The sequence below is a fragment of the Vicugna pacos genome, chromosome 21 (assembly GCF_048564905.1).
Source record: "Vicugna pacos chromosome 21, VicPac4, whole genome shotgun sequence".
NCBI classification, from domain to species: domain Eukaryota; kingdom Metazoa; phylum Chordata; class Mammalia; order Artiodactyla; family Camelidae; genus Vicugna; species Vicugna pacos.
Window position 1 is genome coordinate 12,255,565 of NC_133007.1, and position 24,741 is coordinate 12,280,305.

The following is a 24,741-nucleotide window of genomic DNA, read 5'->3' on the forward strand; positions in this document are numbered from 1 at the left end:
AAAATCCCAAACAAAATAGAAATACAGAATTGAGAAGCATCAAGAAGCCTAATGGAAAACAAGAGTACAAGCTGGAAGACATCAGTGGGAGTAAAATGCTCCTGAGTAAAAAACTACTGCTGTTAAAAGCTGGCTCTTAGGCTTCCAGGATGAAGAAACGAAGACTCAATTCTCCAAATAAGTGAGAACTGGTAATTTGGCATTTCAGATAATGAAAACAAAATTGCAATAAACAAAGCAAAATGAGAATTAAGTTTTAAGTAGAGACAGATGTGTCAAGATCTAAAATAATGTCAGTGGAACAGTATCACTCAAGAACGGGGTTCAGATCGGGACAGCACAAAAAGACTGCGAAAGCAGGGAAAACCAAAACCAGTTGTAAAGGAAAAGACCTAATAGCTTTTCTCTACAAGTGAAAATGAAAACCTTAGTGTAAAAGAGGTGACAGATGATTTAACTTTTCTTCTTTACGTATTTCTGTGCTAACTAATATTTCTATACTGCATGTGTATTCACTTCTATAATCAGAAAAACAAAAAGTGTTATTTAAAAATAGGATATCTTTCATATACAAAGTGACATTAGTAATCCATTATTGCTTTCTAATTTTCTTTTTCCATTAACCATGATGGGTCCTCCACATGAGGACTTAGCAAGAAGATGAGAAGATGGCAGTCTTTGAAGAAGGAGGAAGCGGGCCCTCACCCACCGAAATCTTCTGGCACCTTGATCTTGGACTTCCCAGCCTCCCGAACTGTGAGAAATATATTTGTTGTTTATAAGCCATCCAGTCTATGGCTTTCTGTTGTAGCAGCCTGAAGGGACTAAGGTAGACCTAGTGAGAAGAATTTTTACCAAATAGAAAGTTGTCATTCAAGTGACTAAGGGAACTGAATTTACATGGACAGAAGTGAAACATATGAGATTCAAAGTTCTCAGAGATGCAAGGGCAGAGAGTGGGAGCAAAATGACATAACAGGCTGTCTTGGGCTGACAGCTAGCTCAGCAGAGCTAGGACAGAGTGGAACTGTTGAACGTAAGATAATGTTTTTCGACAGTTCTGTGTAATTATGAGGTGACGTGCACATTAGAATATAAATTAATGCATATGATCCATTTAAAAAAATTTTTATTAGTGGTGGTACTGGGGATTGAACCTAGGACCCTGTGCATGCTAAGCATGTGCACTACCACAGAGCTATACTTTCCCCATATGATTCATTTTAACAAAATATCCACTGCATGACATTATTAGATTTATATAAAAATACAGCATTCTTTTGGAGAGAACCTGTGTTGGATCACGAGTTAAGAGTCAAGGAATATAATAGGTTATTATGTATTTCTTATGACAGTAGACATCCCAACTGTCCAAAGGACTATTCAAATGATAGTTCCTCATGTGGGAAAATACTCAGTTTAGTCACAGTATATTAAGATCCAAACCTGCAAAGAGTACTTCTCCACATCGGATAGGTTTTCGTGGTCTTGTCCTTGGTCCTTGCATTAGTGGTCGTTCTTGAGGCAACAGGAGATAGTTTTTAGCCTCATCTACCAAGTCTCTGTGGAAAAAATTCTGCCTTTATTCCAAATGTCTAAACAATATTGTTAGTCAAATCCCAATATGGTTTAGGTGAATGTGTCAGATGGCAAGGGGAGCAAGCATAAATCAAACCAAACCATGAATGCCAGCCAACATGAGAAAGGTCACAGAGAGATGACGGCAGTGACACCGTGAGTTATAAATTGATTGGTATTTCCATTATCACTTCATATCTTAGTGCAAATTTAGTCTACAACTCAACATGTTTGAGGCTAACAATAACTTATGGGAAACTAAAAGTTACAATTTAATTACTAGCCTGCATAGTGACTGCTTTCTAAAGAATGTTATTAGAGTCTGCAGGACGCTGGCAAAGGAGCACAACAGCCATGGCACTAGATATTCGCTGGATTAATTCAAGTAGTAAAACTAGGTCAAAAATTGGATTGCTGAAATGAAACTACTGTCATTTAATATTAATTTGCCATCTGGTATTGTATGAATGGTTTACTCTCAACAAGTCTATTGAGGATGAACATAGTTTTTTTTTCCCCTGTTAATGTGCTTTATGAAAAGAACATAGTAATTACATTTGTTCAAACTATTTATGTACTTATTTCACTTGAGTCCTTTGAGTGATTTAGTGTTCGACAAGTGCAAATTCAGGCTGTCGCTCTGTTCGTTCTCAGCTCTGAAAGTGTTTCCTAAACTACGCTACATTTTCCTTTCTCTAGTTATTTTATGTTACAACGAGTAATTTATTCCTGCTGCACCAGTCCCAGGCATGACCCAAAAACGTACTTCTAGTACATGGCTTTGGTAAGGCCCCTTCTGAGTTTATTTATGCTAAAAACAAAAACAAACAAAACCCCCCCAAAAAACCCAAGCTGATGACCAATAACCTTCCCTAGCCTCCTCAGCTGAAAATAAAGACTGTGATCTCCTAATAGCTATTTTTAAATCAAGTTGTTTGGAGGTTCCTAGAAAGAGTGCTCTAGAGTCGACTTAGCGGCCAGCATAGAACTAATAGTAACCACAGAACAAGGGCTTTATACACGTTACCTCCCGTGACCGCCGCCACAGCCTGGGGAACAGGCATCGTCACTACCCCTGTTTTAGGGATGAAAGCACTGTACCAGAGAGAGGGTCAAGTAATTTGACTAAGGCCACACAGCTGGTAAATAATAGGGCAGGATATCAGGGAGGGGCTTCTTTTAAAAGTGACTTTGAAAGTATCTTTACTTTCTGTGTTGGAATCAGTACAATCTGACTTAAACTTTATAGGGGAAGAGCACCTCTGTTATTGTTTCTTCAGATTTCAGCATCCGTATGTGGTTTCCTTTCTGCTGTTATAAATATTTGGGGGACTTAATTGGCATTTGTCCTTTGAGATAAACATCTAAAACCCCCTCTAACATCTCCTGTGAAAGGAACTGGCTTCAGATCCTGGAGGAAATGGGAATGACTGTATATGCCCTCCCTCTGTTCTAGGGATTCCTGACTCTAGAACCAGTCTCTTCAGTCACTGAGAGACCCAAAGGCTGGTGTAATTTAAGAAGTCTGAGTAGGGACTTGCTCTTTGGAGCTCTTATATATGGAACATGCTGGGGGAAAATGGTTAAAAACACCACATGGTTTCAGATTTGAACCTAAATCTTAAAAATCTGTCAAACTGGGATAAGTAGTTTATTAAATTTTGTATATATTACAGAGAGAGCCCATAAAACAGTCATTCTGTTAGTTTGCTTTGTAAAAGCATTTAGAGTTTCTTTCAATCCAAACAATATTATAAAACTGCTTCATGAAGCTCTAGTGGAAATCTTTCCCACAGCTCCTTCAGGCATGGGGTAGACCTTTAACTCTGTCCAGTCTCAGAGAGCAAGGCCGGTCCTATCCCCAAACTAGGCACACGGGATGGAATGAAAAAGTGCTCCTGACATACTTTTTGATAGAATCAACAGCACTATTTAACTTATTTCAAGAAAAGATGTACTGGCATAGAACTGCCTCTTCAAGTTCAACCCTGCATTAAAATCTTAGAAATCTACCTCTTTATTGCCACTTCCACACCAGTAAACACCATACATTTAAAAAAAAACTAATGGAATGGCATACTGGAAGTTCAGTCCTCTCTTCTTCCATCTCCTTGTGACCCTACTAGCCCAGGAGAAAAATCTATTAAATACTGCCTTGAACTCAGCACTAAAAAAACAATATTTGGGAACAATATAAAAAAGGAAACTAGGAGGAAACAGGCATGTTTGGCTGTTGATTTTTCCCACCCAGGGCCATTCATACCTGCATTCTTCATCACTTTTGATGAGGGGGTCAGAGCCTACAGTGCCCACCAGGAACTTGGGACTCAGCAAAGGCAGACGAACATGCTGCAGCACCTATGAGATAACAAACACGATTAAAGGCACACACTCCCATTTACAAGATATTTAAGAGAATACATAACCCATGCTCCCCTATTATATTCCCAATTGTTCTGAGATCTAATTGAATTAATGAATTGATCTAACTAATAAAAAGTGAAGGTGGGATCTAACTAAACTAAATTAAATTTATTCTAACCACCAATTCAGTAATTAGAATAATCAGAAAATTGAAAGCACACTAATATCACTTTAGAATGCCACTTTATGCTTTCCACAATATGTTGTAAATTCTTCTATAATTAATTTCTATGACTGGACTCTCATTAGCAATCCAGAAGAATATCCTATTAAGTTGCTAAGGACTATAGTCATAATAAGAACATTGAACATTTCATTAAGTGACCACTTATGATCCACTTAAGGACAGTGATAATTGTTTCTTTTCTGCAAGTCAAATACATATTATTTCATGCAACAAAAAGCAGTTACTTCGAGAAGCATTTCCATCATACCTGGGGTAACTGAGGACGTCTTTCTTGAATACTGTATTTCACCCAGGCCATCACTGCATTGAATACCTGTTCTTCACTGCGAACGTTTAGTTCATCACTAGATATTATGTCAATGAGTTGATTGGCTGGAAGCAACATGAACTCTTCACTTTCCATCACCTGTTCAAAGTTAGGTCAGAACAAAAGAAAAAGCCCCTGTGATCAGATTTGATTCACTGTTTCAATATTTTTCTTCAGGGTTGTAGGGAAAAGCTCTATTCCACTATGGAGCTGAAGTTCAACATAGTACCAGAGGATAAGAAAAGTATAAAAAGAAAGCAAGGACAGGTGGAGCACAGAGGACTATCAGGACCATGAAGCTACCTTGTACAACACTACAATGAGGGGTATGTTATTACACATTGGTCAAAACTCATAGAGTGTACAATACCAAGGGTGAACCCTAATGTAAATCATGGATTCTGGGTGATAACATGTCAATGTAAGTTCATTAGTTGCAACAAATGTACTTTTCTGGTACAGGATATGTACGCCGGGAGAGGTTATGTGTGTGGAGTCAGGGTATAGGGGAATAGTACTTTCTGCTCAGTTTTGCTGTGAACCTAAAACTGTTCTAAAAAAGGAAGTTTATTAACTTTTTTAAAAAAGGAAACAAAGGAGAAAACAGGACAATTAAAATTTAGGAAAAATAATAATTTATGATTCATGTAATTTAAGAAAAGTGATGCTTTTTTCCCAAAATGAAGTAAAAACTTATATTCAAAACACACCAATTATATCAAATTATAACTCCAGAAATATAAGGGGCACATTAAAAACATCAGGAAAAGCTTTCAGAAGAAGATTAGTTGCTGAAAGGGCAATGTCTTGGGCATAAACACCGAGGGGCCAGTTTGAAAAAAGAATGAGGGTGTCAGCAATTCTACAAGCAAGAATTAATATAATGACAAGCGAGTCAGACCTATGAAAACCTCTGAGGACCAAACCACTCTGATATATTCATGTGTGTGTGTGTGTGTGTGTGTGTGTGTGTGTGTGTGTGTGTGTGTGTGTGTGTGTGTGTGTGTGTGTAAAACTCCAAACACACCAATAATCTTTCTTTACCCAAAGCTTAGGGCATCATCACAATGCAGATGAAATGGCAACAAAGATATTCCCTTCTTGTGCAGTCCAGCCACAAATTCCAAAATCTCATAAATCTTGTCATCAGTATGTAGAGTGAAAAGGACAGTGCAATGCAGAGGAGAGCAACAGTCACCGCCGCACTCCATGGGGTTTGTCCTCTCATTCAGAAGATTGTGCTACATGTGACGTCTATTAGTGCAAGAAAGTGAGCTCTTAAGAGTTCAAACTCCCGCCGTGCAACCTCTGATGCAGAAGATGTACCCTCTCAGGACAGGGTTATTTTTCATGCTCATCGAAAAGTCAGAATATTTAGCAGGATGCAAGATAAGCCACAACAATGTAAATATTTGATTAAGATTTTTTTTCCCAAACTGCAAATCTCAAAAGAAAAGTTAAGGGCCATAAAGTCAGCTGTACTTACAGCAGAAAATACCAGGGAGCGCTTCAATTTTTATGGCACAAGTCTTTATATCTTCTGACTGAGAGGCTTTTTGGGACTCAGGAAATTAAATATGAAACTTTTAAATTTGAGGTGAGGTTGCTTGGCCAGGTCACTTAGCAGTTAGAATGGCTGCATTGTACTGTCTATGGCAGGGTTGTCAGAGTTAGCAAAGAAAAATACACAGCATACTTATGCTAAGAACTATTTGTTGTTCATCTGAAACAAATTTAACTGGGCACCCTGTGTTTTATCTGGCAGCCCTTTACCGGGGGTTATAAAGTCAACAGCCAAATTGAGGGCCTAGCTCCGAGTGAAGTGTGCTGGCCTTCACGGCACGCGGAACAGTAGCCATGGCTGTACCTTACTCTCCGCTTCACTTCTCGGCACTCTGATTTCTTTACTTAAGTACAAGTATGGTACATCTATCTTTGTGCAGTGCCGTAACATTCTCTTTGGATCTTGTCAGAGTATACATTTTCCCCTCCAATTTACTGATTATTAACCAAATATTACATAAATAGCAAGGATCACCAAGTTTAAAGTTTATGAATAAACAACCGTGGTATTAACAAGGAACTTACTGGAAACCTTAGATGGCAAGAAGACACAGACATCTGTGTGAGCAAGTATTTTCTGGCATTAAGAACAAAGAGTAAAAATAATATTTTTAATGAACAAATTCTGGTTAAAATGTCACTTCTCCTTTTTGTATCAACAAGAGAAAAATATTAATGATCTACCAGTAGGGCAAATCTAGCACTGAAGTCTGTCCTTGAACCAAACAACCAGCTTAAGAAAATAATGCTTTAAAATACATGCTTTTAAAATAAGAGTTTGCAGGAGATCTAAATTTTAAGTCCCACACTATTATGGTAATGAGCTTACTTTTTATTTCTTCAGATAAATATAGATGCAATTTGAAATGAATAAAGCTGAAAACAAGAATGAATAAGGAAGGTATTCTAGATTTGTTGCAAGAGAAGTGAATGGTGAACTCAGTGCTGTTGAGTTGAAAGAAAAATTTTAAATTTATGTTTATGGTCAAGAGGAACCCTGTATGAATTAAACTAGGCTTAATAAAGCAGAAGGAAATTAGAGATTTGTTAGAAAATAATTTAAATGAGTCACAAGTGCTAAGCCCCAAATGTTGGCTTTTTTTTGCATCTATACAGAACCATTCTAGTCTGTGAACAAAGCTGAGGTTTCCTCATGGGATTTCATTATGTATCAGGTTCACTTTGGAGGCAGGGTTAGAACTGCAGGGGATTCTACACCTTCTCTATTGTTGTGAATAATCTTTAGATATGTGTACCTACCTTAGATCTAAAACACAAGCTACAGTTAAAGTGAAAAATTTTTAAAAATCAACTTTATATATTTATTTTAAATGTCCAGTTCAGTAAGTGTTGATAAATGTATATACCCATGTAACCATGACCACAACCAACATATAGAACATTACCATCATCCCCAAAGGTTCTAAAGCAAAGAGTTCTTAACCTGGGATCCAATGACTTTGGCAAATTACGTTGGAATTCTCAGTGATGGCAAATCTTTATTTTTTGGAGAATGGATTTGGTATTTGAAAATAGTGGAACAAAGTTAAAGAAGTTGTGTGAAGAGGATAAATTATTTTGAGTGAGAAATTAAGTGTGACTATAAAATATTAACTCAGTTAATTTTAGTGAGGTATAAACTCCATTTAGTTGTGGTGTATTCCTTTTTTTTATATTTTATTGGAAATCAATTTACTAACATTTTGTTAAGGATTTTCCCATTTAAATCCATGAGAGATATTGATCTGTAGTTTTCTTTTAGTGTCTGTGGTTTTGATATCAGGGTGATTTTTATCCTTATTTGGCAGCCTCCTTCACCTTTTTCTAAAAGATTTTGTGTAGAATTACTATTATTTCTTTCTTAAAAGTTTGACAGAATTCACCACCTGGGACTGGCATTTTCTCTGTGGGAAGGTTTTTAAATTATGAATTCTTCCCTTATTGTCCTTTTTAATGTCTGAGGGATTTATAGTGATGTCATCTCTTTTATTTCTGATTCTGGTAATTTGGGTCTTCTCTTCTTTTTTCCTCAGTATAGCTAGAGGTTCATCAATTTTTTTTTCAAAGTACCATTGATTTTTGCTCTAACCTTTACTCTTTTCTACCTTCTACTTACCTTGGGTTTAATTTTAAAAGGCTATAAAGCAACAAAGTAATAAATGGCAATAAAGTAATCAATAATAAATAAATAATAAGTAAGGAAGGAATAAAGGACTCTAACCCACTAACTGGAATAAGATTCTGTGAGGACATAATGCCAATCAATCAGAACAAGGACAACTCTTCATTATGGCAGAATGTAGATAGAAAAATGGGAGTTTGGATTAGATTAATATTTGTATCAACTTCCTGAATTTGATACCTGAGCTGTGGTAAAAAAAAAAAAATTCTATGTAACAGAATATTCTTGGTCTTAGAAAATACACATTGAAGTGTTCAGGAGTAAAGGAAAATGATGTATGCAATATACTCTCAAATTGTTCACAGAAAAATACATAATAAGGAGAAAATGATAAAGTGTGGCAAAATGTTAACAACTGGTGAATCTGGGTAAAGGGTAAATGAAGGTTTTTTCTTTTTTTCTACAACTTCTTATAAATTTGAATTTTTTCTTTAAAAAATTATTTTTTCAAGTAAAGTTTAAAAATTATTTTTCCAATCTAACAGGTCAAAAAAAATGTTGTTTTGATGTATGTTTCCTTAGTTATGTGTACGGGTGAGTATCCTTTCATATGTTTATTTTACATTTGAATATCTTTTTTACACACTGCTTCTTCATATCCTTTGCCTATTTTTCTACTATATTTTTAATGGTTTTTCTCATGGAATTTGTATGAGTCTTGTAGGAATTAAGTGTTTTTTCTGTCATGTATGCTTCAAATAGTTTTCTGAGTTTGATATTACTTAGTTTATGGTGTTTTGGTTGTTACTGTTGTTATACACAATTTTTAATTTTTATGCAATCAAATTTATCAACTTTCTTTATGGCTTCTGGGTTATATCCTGCTTAGAAAGGCCATTTTTACCCCCAGCATACTAATGTTTCCTTCTTGAACTTTTAGAATTTTTTAGGTTTAATTTATTTATCCATTGGGAATCCCATTTGTTTAAATTTATTTTTTCCCCCAAATCATCAGTTTTCTTAATGACATACATTAAACAATTTGATTTTCCTCCACTGACTTGAAAAATCTACTTCTGGAATTTTCTGAGCTCCACTGATCTGTTCTTTCTTTAGTTCCAAACTGTTTATTCTTTTTAAATATTTCTTAAGGCCAATGATTCTAACATTAATTTTCAGGAACTTCCTGGCTGTTCTAGCACAAGTAGTTAACTCTTGGTATCTGAGGAGGACTGGACCCCAAGGATACCAAAATCGATGGCTGCTCAAGGCTCTTATATAAAATGGCATAGTATTTGCATATAAACTATGCACATCCTCCCATATACTTTAAATCATCTCTAGATTACTTATAATACCTAATACAATGTAAATGCTCTGTAAATAGTTGCTGGCACTCGACAAATTCGAGTGTTACCTTTGGGAACTTAATCGAATTTTTTTTTTCTTTTTTGATCCATGGTTGTTTAAATCTGTGAATGGAGAAGCAATGAATATGGAAGGCCAACTTTATTTATTTATTTATTTATTTATTTATTTATTTATTTATTTATTTATTTATTTATTTCCTCCTTTTTAAAACAATCCCTTCCTTTGCATTTCATGGCCCCCACATTGCTGGTTTTCCTCTTCTCTCTACTCTAATTATTCCCAGTTTCCTTTGCCAGTTGCTTTTTCACTCATCATCCTTCAATACTGGAAAAATTTTTAGGGCTTTTCTCTTCTCTCTTCCTACTAACTGACCTCAGTGGCATTGATTTTTTTTTACTTTCCTCATGGTGCTTTTTAGTTTAAAAAAAGTTTTTAATTTGTATACAATAAAATTTATCCATCTTTTCTCTTAGGGTTCTATCCCACCTAAAAAAAAAAAGGAAGCCATAGCTTAATTATTATGCCTTAATTACTATGTTGATGACTCCTAAATTTTAATCTCAGTCTAACCCCTTTTCTTAGATACAGACTCATATAACAGTGACCTGCTCGGTATCTCTATTTAGATATCTCATAGGCATCCCAAACCAACACCTAAAATGGAACCCATGAGCTAACCTCCTCAAACTGTTCCCCTCTCCATTACATCTGTAGCACAGATGCCCAGAAATGGGATTTCTGAGGCAAAAAGCGTGAGCAGAAAGTGTGTAATTTTCATAGATGCTGCCAAATTCCCTTTCAGAGGGGTTGTATCAATTTATACTTACACTAGCAATGTAGCTATTTCTCCATGGTCGTCTCAACAAGGTGTGTAATAAAACTTCTGGATATTTGTAATCTGATAGATAAAAAAATAGTACTTTGGTGTAGTTTTAATTCATGTTTCAGTTATTATGAACAAGCTTGAGCAGATTTTCATGTGTAAGGGCAATCAGGATTTCTTGTTGACTGCCCATTTTTCTGTCAGGTCACTGACCAACAGGTGCTCTTGGTGTACTAAGGATATATCATCTGACATGAGCTGCAAATATTTCCCCCCAGTTTGTCTTTGATTTTTGTCTTGTTATTGTTTTGTTCCACCATGTGTAAATTTTTAGTTTTTACATAGCCAAATCTATCAATATTTTCTTCTATGCTTCCTTAGTAAATTAGAAAGGCCCTCTTCACTTCATATAAAGGAATTGCTTCACATCATCTTCTACTATTTCATGGCTTCCCTCTGTATTTTTAAATCTCTGATCCACTGGAGGTTATCCTGGTGGACAGAAGAGTGATATTAAAGTATAAAATGGACCACATCTTTACTTTGCTTAAAACCCTTTAATGGTTGTCTATTGGTCTTAAGATTAAATTTCAAATTCTTAACATGGTCTATTAACTCCAATGTGATCTGGCTCTGTTCTTTTTGTAAAATCATTATGTAACATTCTCCCCTTTGCTCTCTGGATCTCATTGGGTTTCTTTCAGTTCCTCAAACTTGTTTTGCTTCTTCACGTCTCAGAATTTTGTATGAACTGTCCCAAAACCAAAGTTAAATCTCCATGTAATGCAGTGTTAAATCATCCAGGGCTGCTTCTTTGTAGCATCTATTAACTGTAATTAATTATTTGTGTAATTATGCATTCAATGGCTACTTTCCCTGCTAGATTATAAACTCCACTAGAAAAGACACTAGGCATCTTGTTCACTTCTGTAGCCTCTGTTCCCAAGCACAGTGGCTGAAGCATAATAGCTTTATAAATATGTATTAAATGAATGAACAAATGAAAAATAACAGGCTTAATGAAAAATTCTCTTGATAACAAATAATTTCCTTTTTCTGATTATTAGCTTACCAAATAATCTCTGATCTAAAATTTATTCTTCTGAACAATCCATATAATCAGGAAGGAAATACTTCATGTAAATGACCAATACCAGGAATCCTATAAGATACAGATCTCCTTTGAATAGATAAATTGCATTCTGGCTTATAAATTATCCTTTATGAATATGAGTAGGGAAATCAATCCCTAAACTTTAGTTTTTGCTAACAGAATACGAAACTGTCCTCTAAAATAAAAATGGCTTAGAATTTATAACTTATTTCTCTGATGCAAGTTGGAATCAGCAGTAAATACCTAAGCAGGTGTATGTCAGTTAGCAGAATGTGAACTCATAATGTTCTCCTGACAAATACATTGTGAATGCATTCAAACCACCAAGTACTACAACTCACCTCTTGAAAGTTATGTTGAGTGAACTTGTCTGCTATCCTTAGCAACTCACGACACGAATGTGTGTCAGCAAAAGCCCGAATGCCCAGGCAGTTAGAAGGATCCAGCTGTCTCTTTAAGAACTCACAACAGGCTTCCTGTATTTCTGCCAGCTGGAGGAGGCAAGCAGCTGGCAGAAGGGTCTGGACATTGCCCTCTTCCACGGTTATCTGGGAGGTGTACGCAAAGTCTATCAGCAGTTCCATAGCCCTCTCGTCTATGTCTCGGATCACTACTTCGGTCTGACGGCTCTCTGCCAATTCTCCTGTAAACATAGCTCGGAAGTAGGGACTGCAGGCCGACAGAATGACTCGATGGGCATATATCTTCTTAGCGCCCACAACTAGCACCACGTCGCATAGCTCCCGGTGCTTTCTCAGAAGGTTAATCACTTCCAAGGTTTGTCGAGGGTGCTTGTCTGAGATATAGGGCATGCGGGCAGGTTGGGGAACCCCTTCTGGCAGTTTGTTGGGGTCTCCAAGGGTGCAGCGGCTTGTTACATCCATTCCAGTCTCTCCTGGTCGAATATTGGTACACCTACAGGAATGGGGGGGGAGAGAAAAGAGAAGATAGCAATATTTTTAAATGCTCATTCCTACATTTCATGTATCATTTCATATGTAGAAATTCAGGTGCTAACTAACCAGGTAAATGCCACAAACTTAAATTATTGAGAAATAACTGGAACTAAGGTATTTGGATTTTCATAATCATCACACTGTAGCTATCAATGTGCAGGGAAAAAAAGGGAATCTATGGCCCTCAGTTAAGACGGTAATTATTCTTTTAACAAATATTTATTAGTTCTTATAATTTACAAAGCATTTTGCTATGGACTGAGGAAAATTCAAAGGAATGTAAACAGGCATCAGGGAACCTAATTAATTAGAAGGAGAGATACATGAATAGCCAGAAAGAGAGCAACCAGGATAAAGAACATAGTTCAGAAAGGCAAAATCTATAAAGTATTTGTTTATACTGGAACACAGCCCTGACCAGCATAAGCTATCAGGTTACTACAAGAATATATCTTTTTTGTGAAGTAGGAATATTATATTGGGTTTTCCTGAAGCTGAGGGGAAATATACTACACACATGCTTCAGATCGTTGTTTCTGTTTCTAATTCTATACTTACTAAGCAGTCTTCTGATGTATAATTCTTCCAAAGGTATTATATTATTTAAAGGGAGGTAGGTGACTCCAGAGCCCTGATCACTGGATTTTAGGCCAGCCTCATGTGAGCCTCAGAAATTAATCATCTATGTACTGATGTTGTCTAATATCTAATATAATATCTGGCCTGCAAGGGGCAGCATCAGTTTGCTGGCCCTAAAGCTGTAGCACTGACAAGACCTACAGTATAATAAAGCACTAGAGTGCTTGAGAAAGTCCCCAGGGAAGGAGATGAGAATCTAAAAGGACATTTTGGGAAGAAGAAACCACATTTACATTACAAAGACGTAACTTGAAAACAACAGATTCTTCCTTTCCCCAACAGCAACCTGTTTTTCCAAAGTGCTTATAAATTCAGTCTTTCTATGCTTGGCCTCAGCCTACAGGTAACTGTATTCTAGACTACAAACTGTTCATAGTTCCTCACATGTGGCAGAAACAGTACTGTTTATGCTTGTCAACTTAAAGCTGAAACATAAAGTGGAGCAGTTCAACAATAATTTTTACCACATAAACAATCAAGAAAGCTTTCACAGCCATAAAAAAAACGACAACATAACGCCATTTGCAGCAACATGGATGTCCCAGGAGAATGTCATTCTAAGTGAAGTAAGCCAGAAAGAGGAAGAAAAATACCATATGAAATTGCTCATATGTGGAATCTAAAAAAAAAGAACATGAATACAAAACAGAAACAGACTCATAGACATAGAATACAAACTCTTGTGGCTGCCGGGGGGTAGGAGGGGTGGGAAGAGATAGACTGGGAATTCAAAATTTGTAGATACTAACAGATGCAGAATAGATAAACAAGATTATACTGTATAGCACAGGGAAATGTATATACAAGATCTTGTGGAAGCTCATAGCAAAAAAAATATGACAATGAATATATGTAAGTTCATGTATAACTGAAAAATTGTGCTCTAGACTGGAATTTGACACAACATTGTAAAATGACTATAACTCAATAAAAAAAGTTAAAAAAAAAGAAAGAAAGCTTTCAGCCACAGTGCTTAATGGTGCCTTGTTTGTAGTAGATGCTGAAAGAATAAATCACATGGTTAACAGTGGTACATTCACGCTTTAAAAAAGAATCACTATTAAAGACCAATTCAAAAATTGCTATTATAATACTGACATTGTATGTTGAAATTAAAGCGGTTTTTGTTGCAACCTTAATCGTGTACACATAAATGGTACTGTTGAACTCAGATGTAAACTGTTTTTCATTTCACCTAAGTATAATACAAAAGCTAGTTTCTACATATCTACTTAAAAAAAACAGTATGCCATAGCAAAAAAAAATGCTGTTATGATTGCATTAGTACAAATTCTGACTTTTAATAATGTGTAATTTCCATACTCTTACCAACTCGTCAGCTGTCTGGTTTGCAAACTTCGAAGGAATTCTCTTAAATGTGTTCACTCTCAAAAGTTCTGTTCTCTCTGCTCTCTATACACATTCTTGGAGAAGCTCATTTAATTTTATGGTTCCCATCACCCATATGTGAATGACTAATGGATTCTTATCTCCTATCTGGATAAGTTCTGAATTCAGATCCATACGTATGTCCCACCATCACTCAAATATATCTCAATGATATATCTAAAACAGATTCCTTCCCCCAGGTGTCTCTCCTTTAGTCTTCCCCGAGATCAGTAAAAGGCAATTTCATTCTTCCAGTTGCTCAGGACAAAAATCTTGGATCTCCTTCCCTTCCACACACTCTCAAACCCAATCCACCAGCAAATCCTGTCGTTCTACTTCTGAATAATACGTAGAATCCAACCATTTCTCTACATATCCACTGGCCCCACCCTAAGTCAGGCTACCCTCACCCTTCTTTATATTATAATAGCTTCGTAAGTGGCCTGCTTGCTTTCAGCTTTGCTGATTTATATTCTCTTCTCTAAACAATCAAAATGATCCTTTGGAAAAGTCAGATTATGCCACTCCTCTGCTCAAAATCCTTTAAACACTCACAGGAAAAAAACAACTCTAGGTTTATTATAGCCTATTGGGTTTATGGACTTCTATGACTGTTCTCCTGGCTCACTCTGAATTCATCTCTTACTGCTTTCCCCTTGCTCATGGCACTCTAGTCACATAGCCTTCTTTGCTATTTCTGGGACATGCCAAGGCCTCTCTTGCTTCAGAGCCTTAATCCTTCATGAAAGGTTCTTCCCCAAATATCTACAGAGCTCATTCCCTTATTTTTTCAGATCTCTGTTCAAATGTCAATTTATCAGACCACCTTACACAAAACAGCATCTCTTACTTCTACTATCCTATCCTCTTTACTTTGCTTAATATTTCTTCATATATAATTACCTCCTGACATAATATATTGGCTTTTTCCTCCAACTAGGACATAAGCTCCATTAGAACAAGGCCTTTGTTCTCTTTTGTTCAATGCTATACTTCAAAAAGACCTGGATCCAGTGCTCATTAAATAGTTGTCAACTGAATTCAACTTTTCTTCCTTCAAAACTAAACTATACCCTCCAAACTTTCTTGTCCAATTCTCTTGAAAGGATGCCAGGTTTGGAGCTAGGCAAACACAAGTTCAAACCTTAGCACCATCATTCACTAGGTGTACTGTTGGGCAAATTACCTAACTTCTCTGATCTTCAAGTTCATCACTTGTAATGCAAGGATAATTATATTTACCTCACAAGGAGAGTGACAGTGTTAGGATTTGTCTGAATGCGTGTCCTCTGACTCCAAAGTCAGTGCTTTATCCTGAACTGTCCTGGTCAACTGTATCAAGCATTTGAAACAGAAATGGCCCTGGCAATCTGCTTTACATGGCTGTTATTCTTAGAGGGAAGAAAAAGCAAGCACGCTGCCACATGGCTGGACTCTGCTGCTCTTTTAGGAAAATGAGTAAGAACAGGGATCACTTGTGGGCTGAGACTTTAAAGGGTACCTCATTTTAAATCTTCTGAGAAGTTGTATTTAATTCCATACATTATTTCTTCTGTAGTTGTATTTGCTTTTGTAGATGTTTACTTTAAAAAAAATCTAAGCCCATGTCCTCCATCATCGTCATCACATCCAAGGGTTCTACTGGCAGAAAAGTTTTTGTTTTTTTCTTTCTGTACATTTTTCTGGGCAACTTAACAAGGCAAATTATAATAAGGGCCCTGGAAACAGATTGTATTCACACCTTGTCACATCTATTTTCACAACTACTTTGTTTGGAGTCTGATGGATTAAGCACTTTAATGACTTGAGGGATAGGGTAGTAAAATGAAGTGCAAGCTGCTCCCCAGGACAGGAAAGAGCCCTAGGAAATCTTTTAATTAAAGGTTTGGGGGAACAAGCCTGACTGTCCAAGTGAAAATTCATCGAGAGAAACTACAGAGGATCTCAGATTACTCGCTTTTTCAGTCTGTGGGTTTCTATCCCCAAACTGAACCAATGACATTACAAATGTATATAAAAAGAAATAGAACTCAGATAAAATTTTTATTAACTTAATTTGCAAGACTAATCTACATGTGTTTTAAGGTTAAAGGAAGAAAGTGGAAGGATTATTCTGGACTCTATCCACAGTTAACAAACTAGGGAGACCAAACCGAGCTTTTGCCTTCTCCTACAAAATGACTGCCAATTCTAGGAAAGAGTCAGTCTTTCTAAAACTAAAAAGCTATAAAATCTTTTAATGATAAGTTTAGCAGATTATGTATTCTTTTAGAACTTATGAAAAGCATAACTTCAGGATAAATTCTCACCATCAACTCTCCCAAACTTTAACATGGCCTTGATTTTGTTCTTCTACCAGCCATAGACTTCAGGGACAGCTGACTATGTTCCCAGTTTTAAGGATGAACCCCGAATTCTCTTAAATCAATTAGTTGATGGCATTCTCTTACCTAAGCTGGTCACCAAACTGTCGGAAGAGACTTACATTCCACGATTTAAGGAGAGTTTCTTGTGCAGGGCGTTAGTAAGGAAGAATGCATGTTCTACATGGCCAGTGGTGGCCGGGGGATGGGAGAGCAGTTTTAGGTTAGGATGAAGCTGATGGTGCAGAGATGTCTGGAGAGACAGATAGAACTCGGGTCCAAGATGATCCTATCAAGCCCTGCCTCGACCAGCCCTGGAGGCTACCCTATCTCTAGCCTTCTTATCGTGTAAATAAAAGATTTCCCTATTGATTAAGCCAGTCTGAGTCCGGAGTTTGTGTTACTTTCAGCCCAAAACATTTTGATAACAAAAATATAGCAGTTAAAATGTGAAACAGTAAAATTAGTCACATATTCTAAATTTACTAACCAACTTCAGTACAGAAAATTGCCCTTGCCTTGATTCCTGTATACAGAGGTTCTTCCACCATTATTATCAGATTTTCCAAATATGGTATTGATAGATTTAGAATTATGGTTTGAATCTGTGCCTCTTCTTTCAAATGAAGAAAAAATGTTGGAAGAAGACTAGATACTCTTTCTTCATTGGCTGAATGCCCAACTCCTATTGAGCTGTCATATTGAGATTTAAAATATTGTGCTTCTCTAACAGCAGCAATATGGGAAGTTCTCGGTAAAAATGCAGATCTTTAAGAGGGGCTAGAGAATCCAAATATCTAGGGGTGTGGCTCTAGAGTCTGCATTTAGCAAGCAGGTTATTTTAACACAAATTAAAGTTTGACTAATAACCTGCTAATAAGTTTGACTAATAAATAAAATTTCTTTCTTAGTGGATGGTGGTTTTTACAAAAAGAATGCACTGACCTAAGTTGAAAGGAAATAACAATGTGGAGAAAGAATGATTCAAAATGCAGCTATAAAAGAAAAAACAATTTAAGGGCTAAGTTATTGTCAAAATAAAATAAGAAGGATTCACATTTACCAAAATGTCAATAAATCTAAAACAATCTGTAAGGCAGGCATCAGATATTATATGCCAAATTATTTTAAGAAATCATAATTGCTACATTTGAATTTCTATACATAATGGGAAGAAGCTGCTATTCAAATTTCTCAATTGTTGCTCTTTCACATTCTAGGGGAAAGGGCAGCATTTGTTTCAGAGACAGATGGTATTTTTAAAACATCTGTTTAGGCCTGTTAATTATAAAAGGCAAGGTGAGGGCCCCTTGGGATGATAAAGACCATTAGAAGTATTTCGTCTGCAGTATTTTTTGGCTTGTTTTGTTTTGAACTTGAACTTGAATATCATGAGGAGGGTTTGGGCCCTTAGTTCAGCACAGTCCCTACTACTGTCTTATGTGAAGCTGTTCCATGAATTTCTGTGAACTTCCCAAAGATATACGAGGATTTTGTTTTTCAACCGCTGTTCTAGAGATAGCAGGATCGTAACAAAGAGAATTAAACTACTCAGTATAATTAAGTAACAGTAATTTCAAAGGGAGAAAGTTTTAGGGGGAGAGAGAAGAATGGACCTTAGACAAAAGGAAGAAGAGCCCAGCATAAGGGATGAGGAAAGTGTGGAAACAGATACATTTATTTTGGGGTAAGGAGGCGTCAGGAGCTCAAGGAAGTTCTTGCCGGACGGCCTCTATTTTTAATGTGAAGCTGGGAGTTGAGGGAGCAGGTCACTTGCTGCCACTGAGAGGAGTGCTAACAGGATCACGAGAAGAATGAGTAAGGGTGCGACACAGCTACTGGGGGGATGAGTAGGCATTGATTAGGGACTCACAGAAATAGAGTCAGGTGACACTGCTGGTCCCAATGATATTAAAGACTCTGAACACAGTAGCATGAATTGCCTGTGGCTGGTTTTATCCTGCAGTAACCAACAGCCCAAGTTAGAGAGTATAAATGCTTGCGTTAATCTAGACTTGGGAAATGCCACGGACAAACTCGGGAGTTGGTGGTAGCTAGAAAACGTTTGAAGTGGTTGTAGGAGTAAATTGTGTAAAAACACAAGGGGCAAAAAGCATGTTGATTATGAGTAGATCAAGGAACAGCTGCAGTTATTGTCAGAAAACAAGTTATGAGGACCTATGATTTCTGAGTGATAGTAGGCATGAATTTTTGAAGTGGGTGAACGTGAAAGTCACAGGAATTTAGGAGGTCAAGGAAACGTAAGCTAGGTAAATGGAGGGGTTATTACTGAAATCTCCTTAAATGATAGAAGAATCAAACCATGTGCACGAAGGAAGCAAAAACCAAAGAACAAATCAAATATCCAAAATATTCTTCATGTTTGCTAAAGGAATGTTTCAATTTTTGGTAAGTATGTTTAATAATATTTCCACCCACCCAAAATGTGTGAGTCAACTTAAATTTCAGAGCTATCATATCACTTTTTCCTCAGATCTACTTCCAAAGAAATATTCTTAATTGAGGAAAGAGTCATTTTCTGTAAGTGGCTATGATAACTTGAAATCAAGCACAATAAAAGATTTAAAAAACATAGCCTTCTAAATTTACATCACTTAAAATTAAGCTTTATCTCTTAGTCCAAGACCTGCAGAATCTTTCCTTCGCTTAGAATTGTGCTTCCTATCTATTAAATGAGTATCTGTCCTTTTACACTCCAAAAATTTTGTTTTAATTTGCAAATTAACAGCCTGCTCTTAAAAAAGATTCAGCTGAGTTGACTCATTTGCAGTCCTAAGCACACTTGAATGGGGAGAGCTAGAGATTTGAGCACACAAATCCTCAAAACAGACAGAACACCTCAGTGCCAATTCTGCTTCTTAGAAGAGCACCCACTAGGCACTACATTCCATACCTGATTCCAGACCAAGAAGCCAAGCTGTCAATCCCTCAAGAATTGACATGAAGGAACTGAAAATAGGTCATGAATGCTTCTGCCCTGAGACATCTCCTCACTGTTTATTGGATGAACGGAGGGTCAGCACTGGGCGCCTTGGCCAGCAATCAAGGCAAGATGGAGGAAGGGCAAATGGCCATGCAAGCAAGCTGGTCTCCCTTATGTCAGGAAAGCGAGTCTTCCTAGGATAACTCTCAGTGACTTCCACTGACAGCTCACTGGCAGCACTGTGTTACACAGCCAACCCAAACTGCGAAGAATGTTAAAGACAGCAAGCATAATATTTATTTTTCTTGTGTCTATATAGTAGAAGGAAAAGCGTTGAGCAAGCCAACCTACAGTGCATGCCACACCAAGAAAGCCAGATCAAGCAGGTGTATCTCATCCTACTATTTTTAAGCATACATTTTAGATTGACCAGACTAAACAGGAAGTTCTAAAGACAAGAGATTTGGATGGGATTTGACTTTTGATGTTGAACTCAAGCAGCTCATCTTTCTTCACTGTGAATGAACAGTATCAATAAAAACTCTAGATACAATTAAACAAGACCCAAAGAACCTAAAGGTTCTTACCTATTTTAGAATCTTCCCTGGGTTTTCATCTTAGGTCCCACCTCAAACTCCCCTGGTACTCCCTAGGATTCTGTTTTTAGCATCCTCCTTTTCCGCTGTACCCTCACCCACACCTACAACTTCAAGAATCTTCTGCATATTAATGACTCACAATTTCTTTTTTTTTCTCTTCGGCCCAAACAGCTCTGCTGCCCCCAACCTATATTCCAATTACATGGTATCTTTACCTGGCTGTTTCCTAGACACAGTACCATTAAAATATATGAGAGAGAATCTGTTCTGGGCTTACTGAAACCTGTGCCTTTTCCTGTGTTTTTGATTATAGCAGCACCTAGTTTCCCAAGTTGAACTCTTCGGAGTCATTTATATCGTTACCTTTTCTTCACTCTATATTCACCAAATCCTTTTGCTTTTACTGTTAAACAACCTCAGTTCCATTCTCTTCTCTTAATCCCCACTGCCACAGATCTACTTCAGGTCCTTATCAGCTTTCATCAAAACTACCACAACTCCCTTAAATTAGTTTTTTGACATCATTTCTTCTGTCTTTCTAGTCCATGTCCTTTCTTCTTAAATATCAGTCCAAAGAACAAACCTGATTTGTATAACAATGTCCATTGGCTCTGAAATACCTAAAGGGTGAAGTCAAACTCTTTCCCATGGTTGTGGCCTCATTTTCCATGATTTTTTCCCCCTTGTTCCCCCTTCTTTCTCCCTCACATATTCTGCACTCCAGATATACTTACCATTTCATATATGTCATGCACTTCCAGGTCCTGGTATCTTTTTTTTTTGGTGGTGGCACCGCTGTTCCTTCTGTTTATAGTGTCCTTTATTACCTCCCTTCTTTAATTCTTATCCTTTAAAGTACATTCTTTAAAGCAAATTCTTATCCTTTCTAGAAGATCCAGCTCAAATATCACCATCTCTGTGAAGCTTTCCTCATCTCCACAGAGCAGAGGTTTACATCTCTATTAAAACCCTGTTCATGTTGCATTATGGAGTCTGCTCACGTCTTTCCATCACTTCATCCGTATATATGCAGTATACAGGCATAGAGCAAGTACTATATAAATGGTAGTGAATAAACCATTCATAATAAAATCAAGCTCAATTTCTTATTTATATATTTAAGGAAAGAAGGAAGAATTATATCGCAAAATGCTTTAGTGTCTCTAAATTTAAAAAATGATTAAAAATAGTATCTTGGGAAACAGGCACATTGTTGGTAAGACTGAAGATCGGTATAATCTCTAAGGAGGGGAATCTGTTAGTATTAACAAAAATTTTAAAATGCACATACTCTTTGGGCAATTCTACATCTAGGAATTTATTCTATATGTACACAATTGGGCAAAAATCACATACAAGGATATTCACTGTAGAACCAGTCATAACAGCAAATCATTTGAAATAACTTAAATGTCTTTCAGTGGGACTGGTTAACTATGGTACCTACAGACAAGAGAATACTATGTAATTATTAAAAAGAATAAGGTGGGTCTATATGTGTTTGTCATAATCTACAAGATAATGTGTGAAGTGAAAAAGGAAAGATACAGAAGAATGTACATGATATGCTGACATGAGTGTTTTTAAAAAAGCAGAGATATTTTATATATGCTTGTACATGCATTACAATACTGTGAAAGAATGCGTAAGAAACCGCTTACAAATGGTTCCTCTGGAGAAAACTGGGAGCCAAGGTCAGCATTGGGAGTCTTACTTTTCATTGAATATCCTATTTTATCTTTTAAATTTTGTTGCATTTACACATAATAGCTAGTTAAATAAATGAATGCAATGAAGCTTTGCTAATAAAATGCCAATCAATTTCTTAAAACTTTATGATTAAGCATTAGGATACCCCTAACAACAATTTTCAATCTTTTCTTGTTCAAAGTCTCACCCCACCCCCATGGGAAAAATCTCCAGATGCTGTTCAGCTATTGTCATTCAAACAATTACTCAGTGATCATTAGGTGCCAGGGATGCAAAGATACAGAAGACATATGATACTCAAAGAGCTCATACTCTAGGGAGAATGAACATTTATTTAACTAATCTCAATATAAAGAGTTATTCTCATCCAAAGCTTCTCCAATAACAGCTAAATATAAACCCAAAATTACTTTCCAGAGACTGCTTTTTGGGTCATAGCAGCAAGAATGGCAGCCCAATGAGAGCGTAGGGAAGTGTGACCATGATTAACATAGGTAGCAGGTAAAAGTAAAACCAGGGAGCAATGGTAAGCCAAGTTCTGGCCAAGTGATAGTGATGAAAAAAAACAGCAGTAATTTAACAATTAATGGCACCAGAATTCTCCAACATGATTTGTAATAATTGACAGTATCATATAATAAAGCAAGATTTTTTTTAAAAAGGGTAAGTATGAATGATTAAACAAATATTTTATACAGAAATTACTGATAAACCAAAAACATTCCCATGCTGTGCCTTCTCTTTTTAAAAAATAAAAAGCTCTTATTTTAACAATTACATAAGTTATGACATTTATGGCAGCTGAGGATGAGAAGCAATCAGTGGTTTCTGCAATCATTTTAGAAGTTGAAGTGATGAAGCATTTAATATATGTGTTAACTTCATGTACTTTCAGTCAAATATTCCTACTATAGAGTAAAATATAAGTAAGATAATGGCATTTGTTATACCCATATCATCTTTTAATCTGGAGATCTCAAAGCATTTTGCAAGCATTCATTAATTCCCAACATCTTGATCATATACATTAGAGAAGTAAACTGGGGCACAGAGAAGGTAAACAGCTCAAGAGCAAGCAAAAATCAGTAACAGATTTGGAAAAATGTATTCTGCTTCTAGCTCCTGGTTCTAAGTCCTACTTCCATCACGAAATGTTTCTTCTCTTAAAAGGGACTGACAGAGCTATTTATATTTGATGTTAAACAACAGATGATTATACACAGTTCAATAAATGGAAAATAAGTTTTAAAAATGAAGAAATAGAAATGGGCTGATTTTGTTTCAGTACGAATTTGAGTCCTATGTGTTTGAACAGATTGAGAAAAAGCATTACTAAATTCTAGGGTTGGGAGGGTCTGTAATTGTCTATATTTTCCCACACACTATTCTGTTTTTCCATAGGTTAAGTTATTATGCACAATACCTTCTTTAGTCCTCAATCTTCCCTTCAATGCAGCTATTTTAATTAACAGAACAAATGTATTATTGAACATCAATGAAATAATCAAAGCCATAATTAGATATTCACTACAGTGTATTATAAATAACCATTATTCTTATATGGCAACAGAACCCTCTACATTCTATAGGGAATTGAAGACTATAATAAACCCATACAGTATTATAGTTCACTTAATGATTATCACAAAAAATTAAGATGTAAAAAGAAAAACTGAAATGTTAACAACTACATAAAATTCATAGCACTGTTTAGAAATTTAAGTTCTGTATTTTATTCTATTTAAAAAGCTATTAATTCCTTCTGTATATCACAGGGAACTATATTCAATATCTTGTAATAACATTTAATGAAAAAGAATATGAAAATGAATACATGTGTATACGTGCATGACTGGGATATTATGCTGTATAGCAGAAATTGACACATTGTAACTGACTATACTTCAATTTAAAAAATAGTTTAAAAAAGTTATTAATTCCTGATATTTCTTTTGACTTATTTTAGGACAAGAATCATTAGTTCCAGGCAGAATTGGGTAAGATTTGAAAATCTTTAAAAATTTTTAAAATGAAGCCTGGATTATTACGTGCTGAATTTCATTTAGTAAAACTGAAGGCTTTCTTCCTAGATGCCTACCTGCGCATTGGCTTTCCTTCCATGCACCATGAAAAGCACCCTTCACCACACTCTAAAGCCGAACCTAAAGACAACAAAAAAGCAGTAACTTAATAAAAATAATTTCTGACTTTTTCAGTAACAATCTCTATATAATCATGTCGTTCAGTGAAAAATAACTGTATAACTGTGTAGATGCACAATCATAAACCTTACCTAGTCCCTTAAGACAACTATCCTTACTCTGAACGCCAAAATGATTATCCGTGAAGGCAAGAGAAAGTGAGCTAAAAACAGTTCCGACAGCTAGGTTAGTCTTTTCTCTCTTCAAAAAGTGCTTGGAGCATTTAACTTTGACCTCACTATTAAGTATCCCTACAAAGCATTCACCAGATACCCACAGCAGTATTAACGTGATAGACTGGAAAGGGAACATGTTGTGTTGATTTAATAACAGATCTGATGGCTGAAAGCTGTCAACTTGTCCCGAAGTGACAGGAGCAGGAGTAGGCATTTGCCTTAAAAACAAACAACTCTGCTTCGGATAGCCCGGTCACCTAGAACAGGGCAGAGAA

The 24,741-nt window shown here is 36.3% G+C and overlaps 1 protein-coding gene across 1 annotated transcript in view; it reads right to left on the reverse strand.

Moving 5' to 3' along the window:
* KLHL20 (kelch like family member 20) overlaps window positions 1-24,741 on the reverse strand; it is a 36,814-nt gene that overhangs the window by 11,492 nt on the left and 581 nt on the right. The window contains exons 2-6 of the mRNA XM_006211135.4: window positions 24,188-24,251; window positions 11,831-12,404; window positions 4,437-4,595; window positions 3,842-3,936; window positions 1,447-1,562 (exon numbers count right to left, since the gene is read on the reverse strand). Coding sequence (XP_006211197.1) covers window positions 1,447-1,562; window positions 3,842-3,936; window positions 4,437-4,595; window positions 11,831-12,404; window positions 24,188-24,210 — 967 coding nt within the window. The 5' untranslated portion in view covers window positions 24,211-24,251. The remainder of the gene's footprint in view (window positions 1-1,446; window positions 1,563-3,841; window positions 3,937-4,436; window positions 4,596-11,830; window positions 12,405-24,187; window positions 24,252-24,741) is intronic.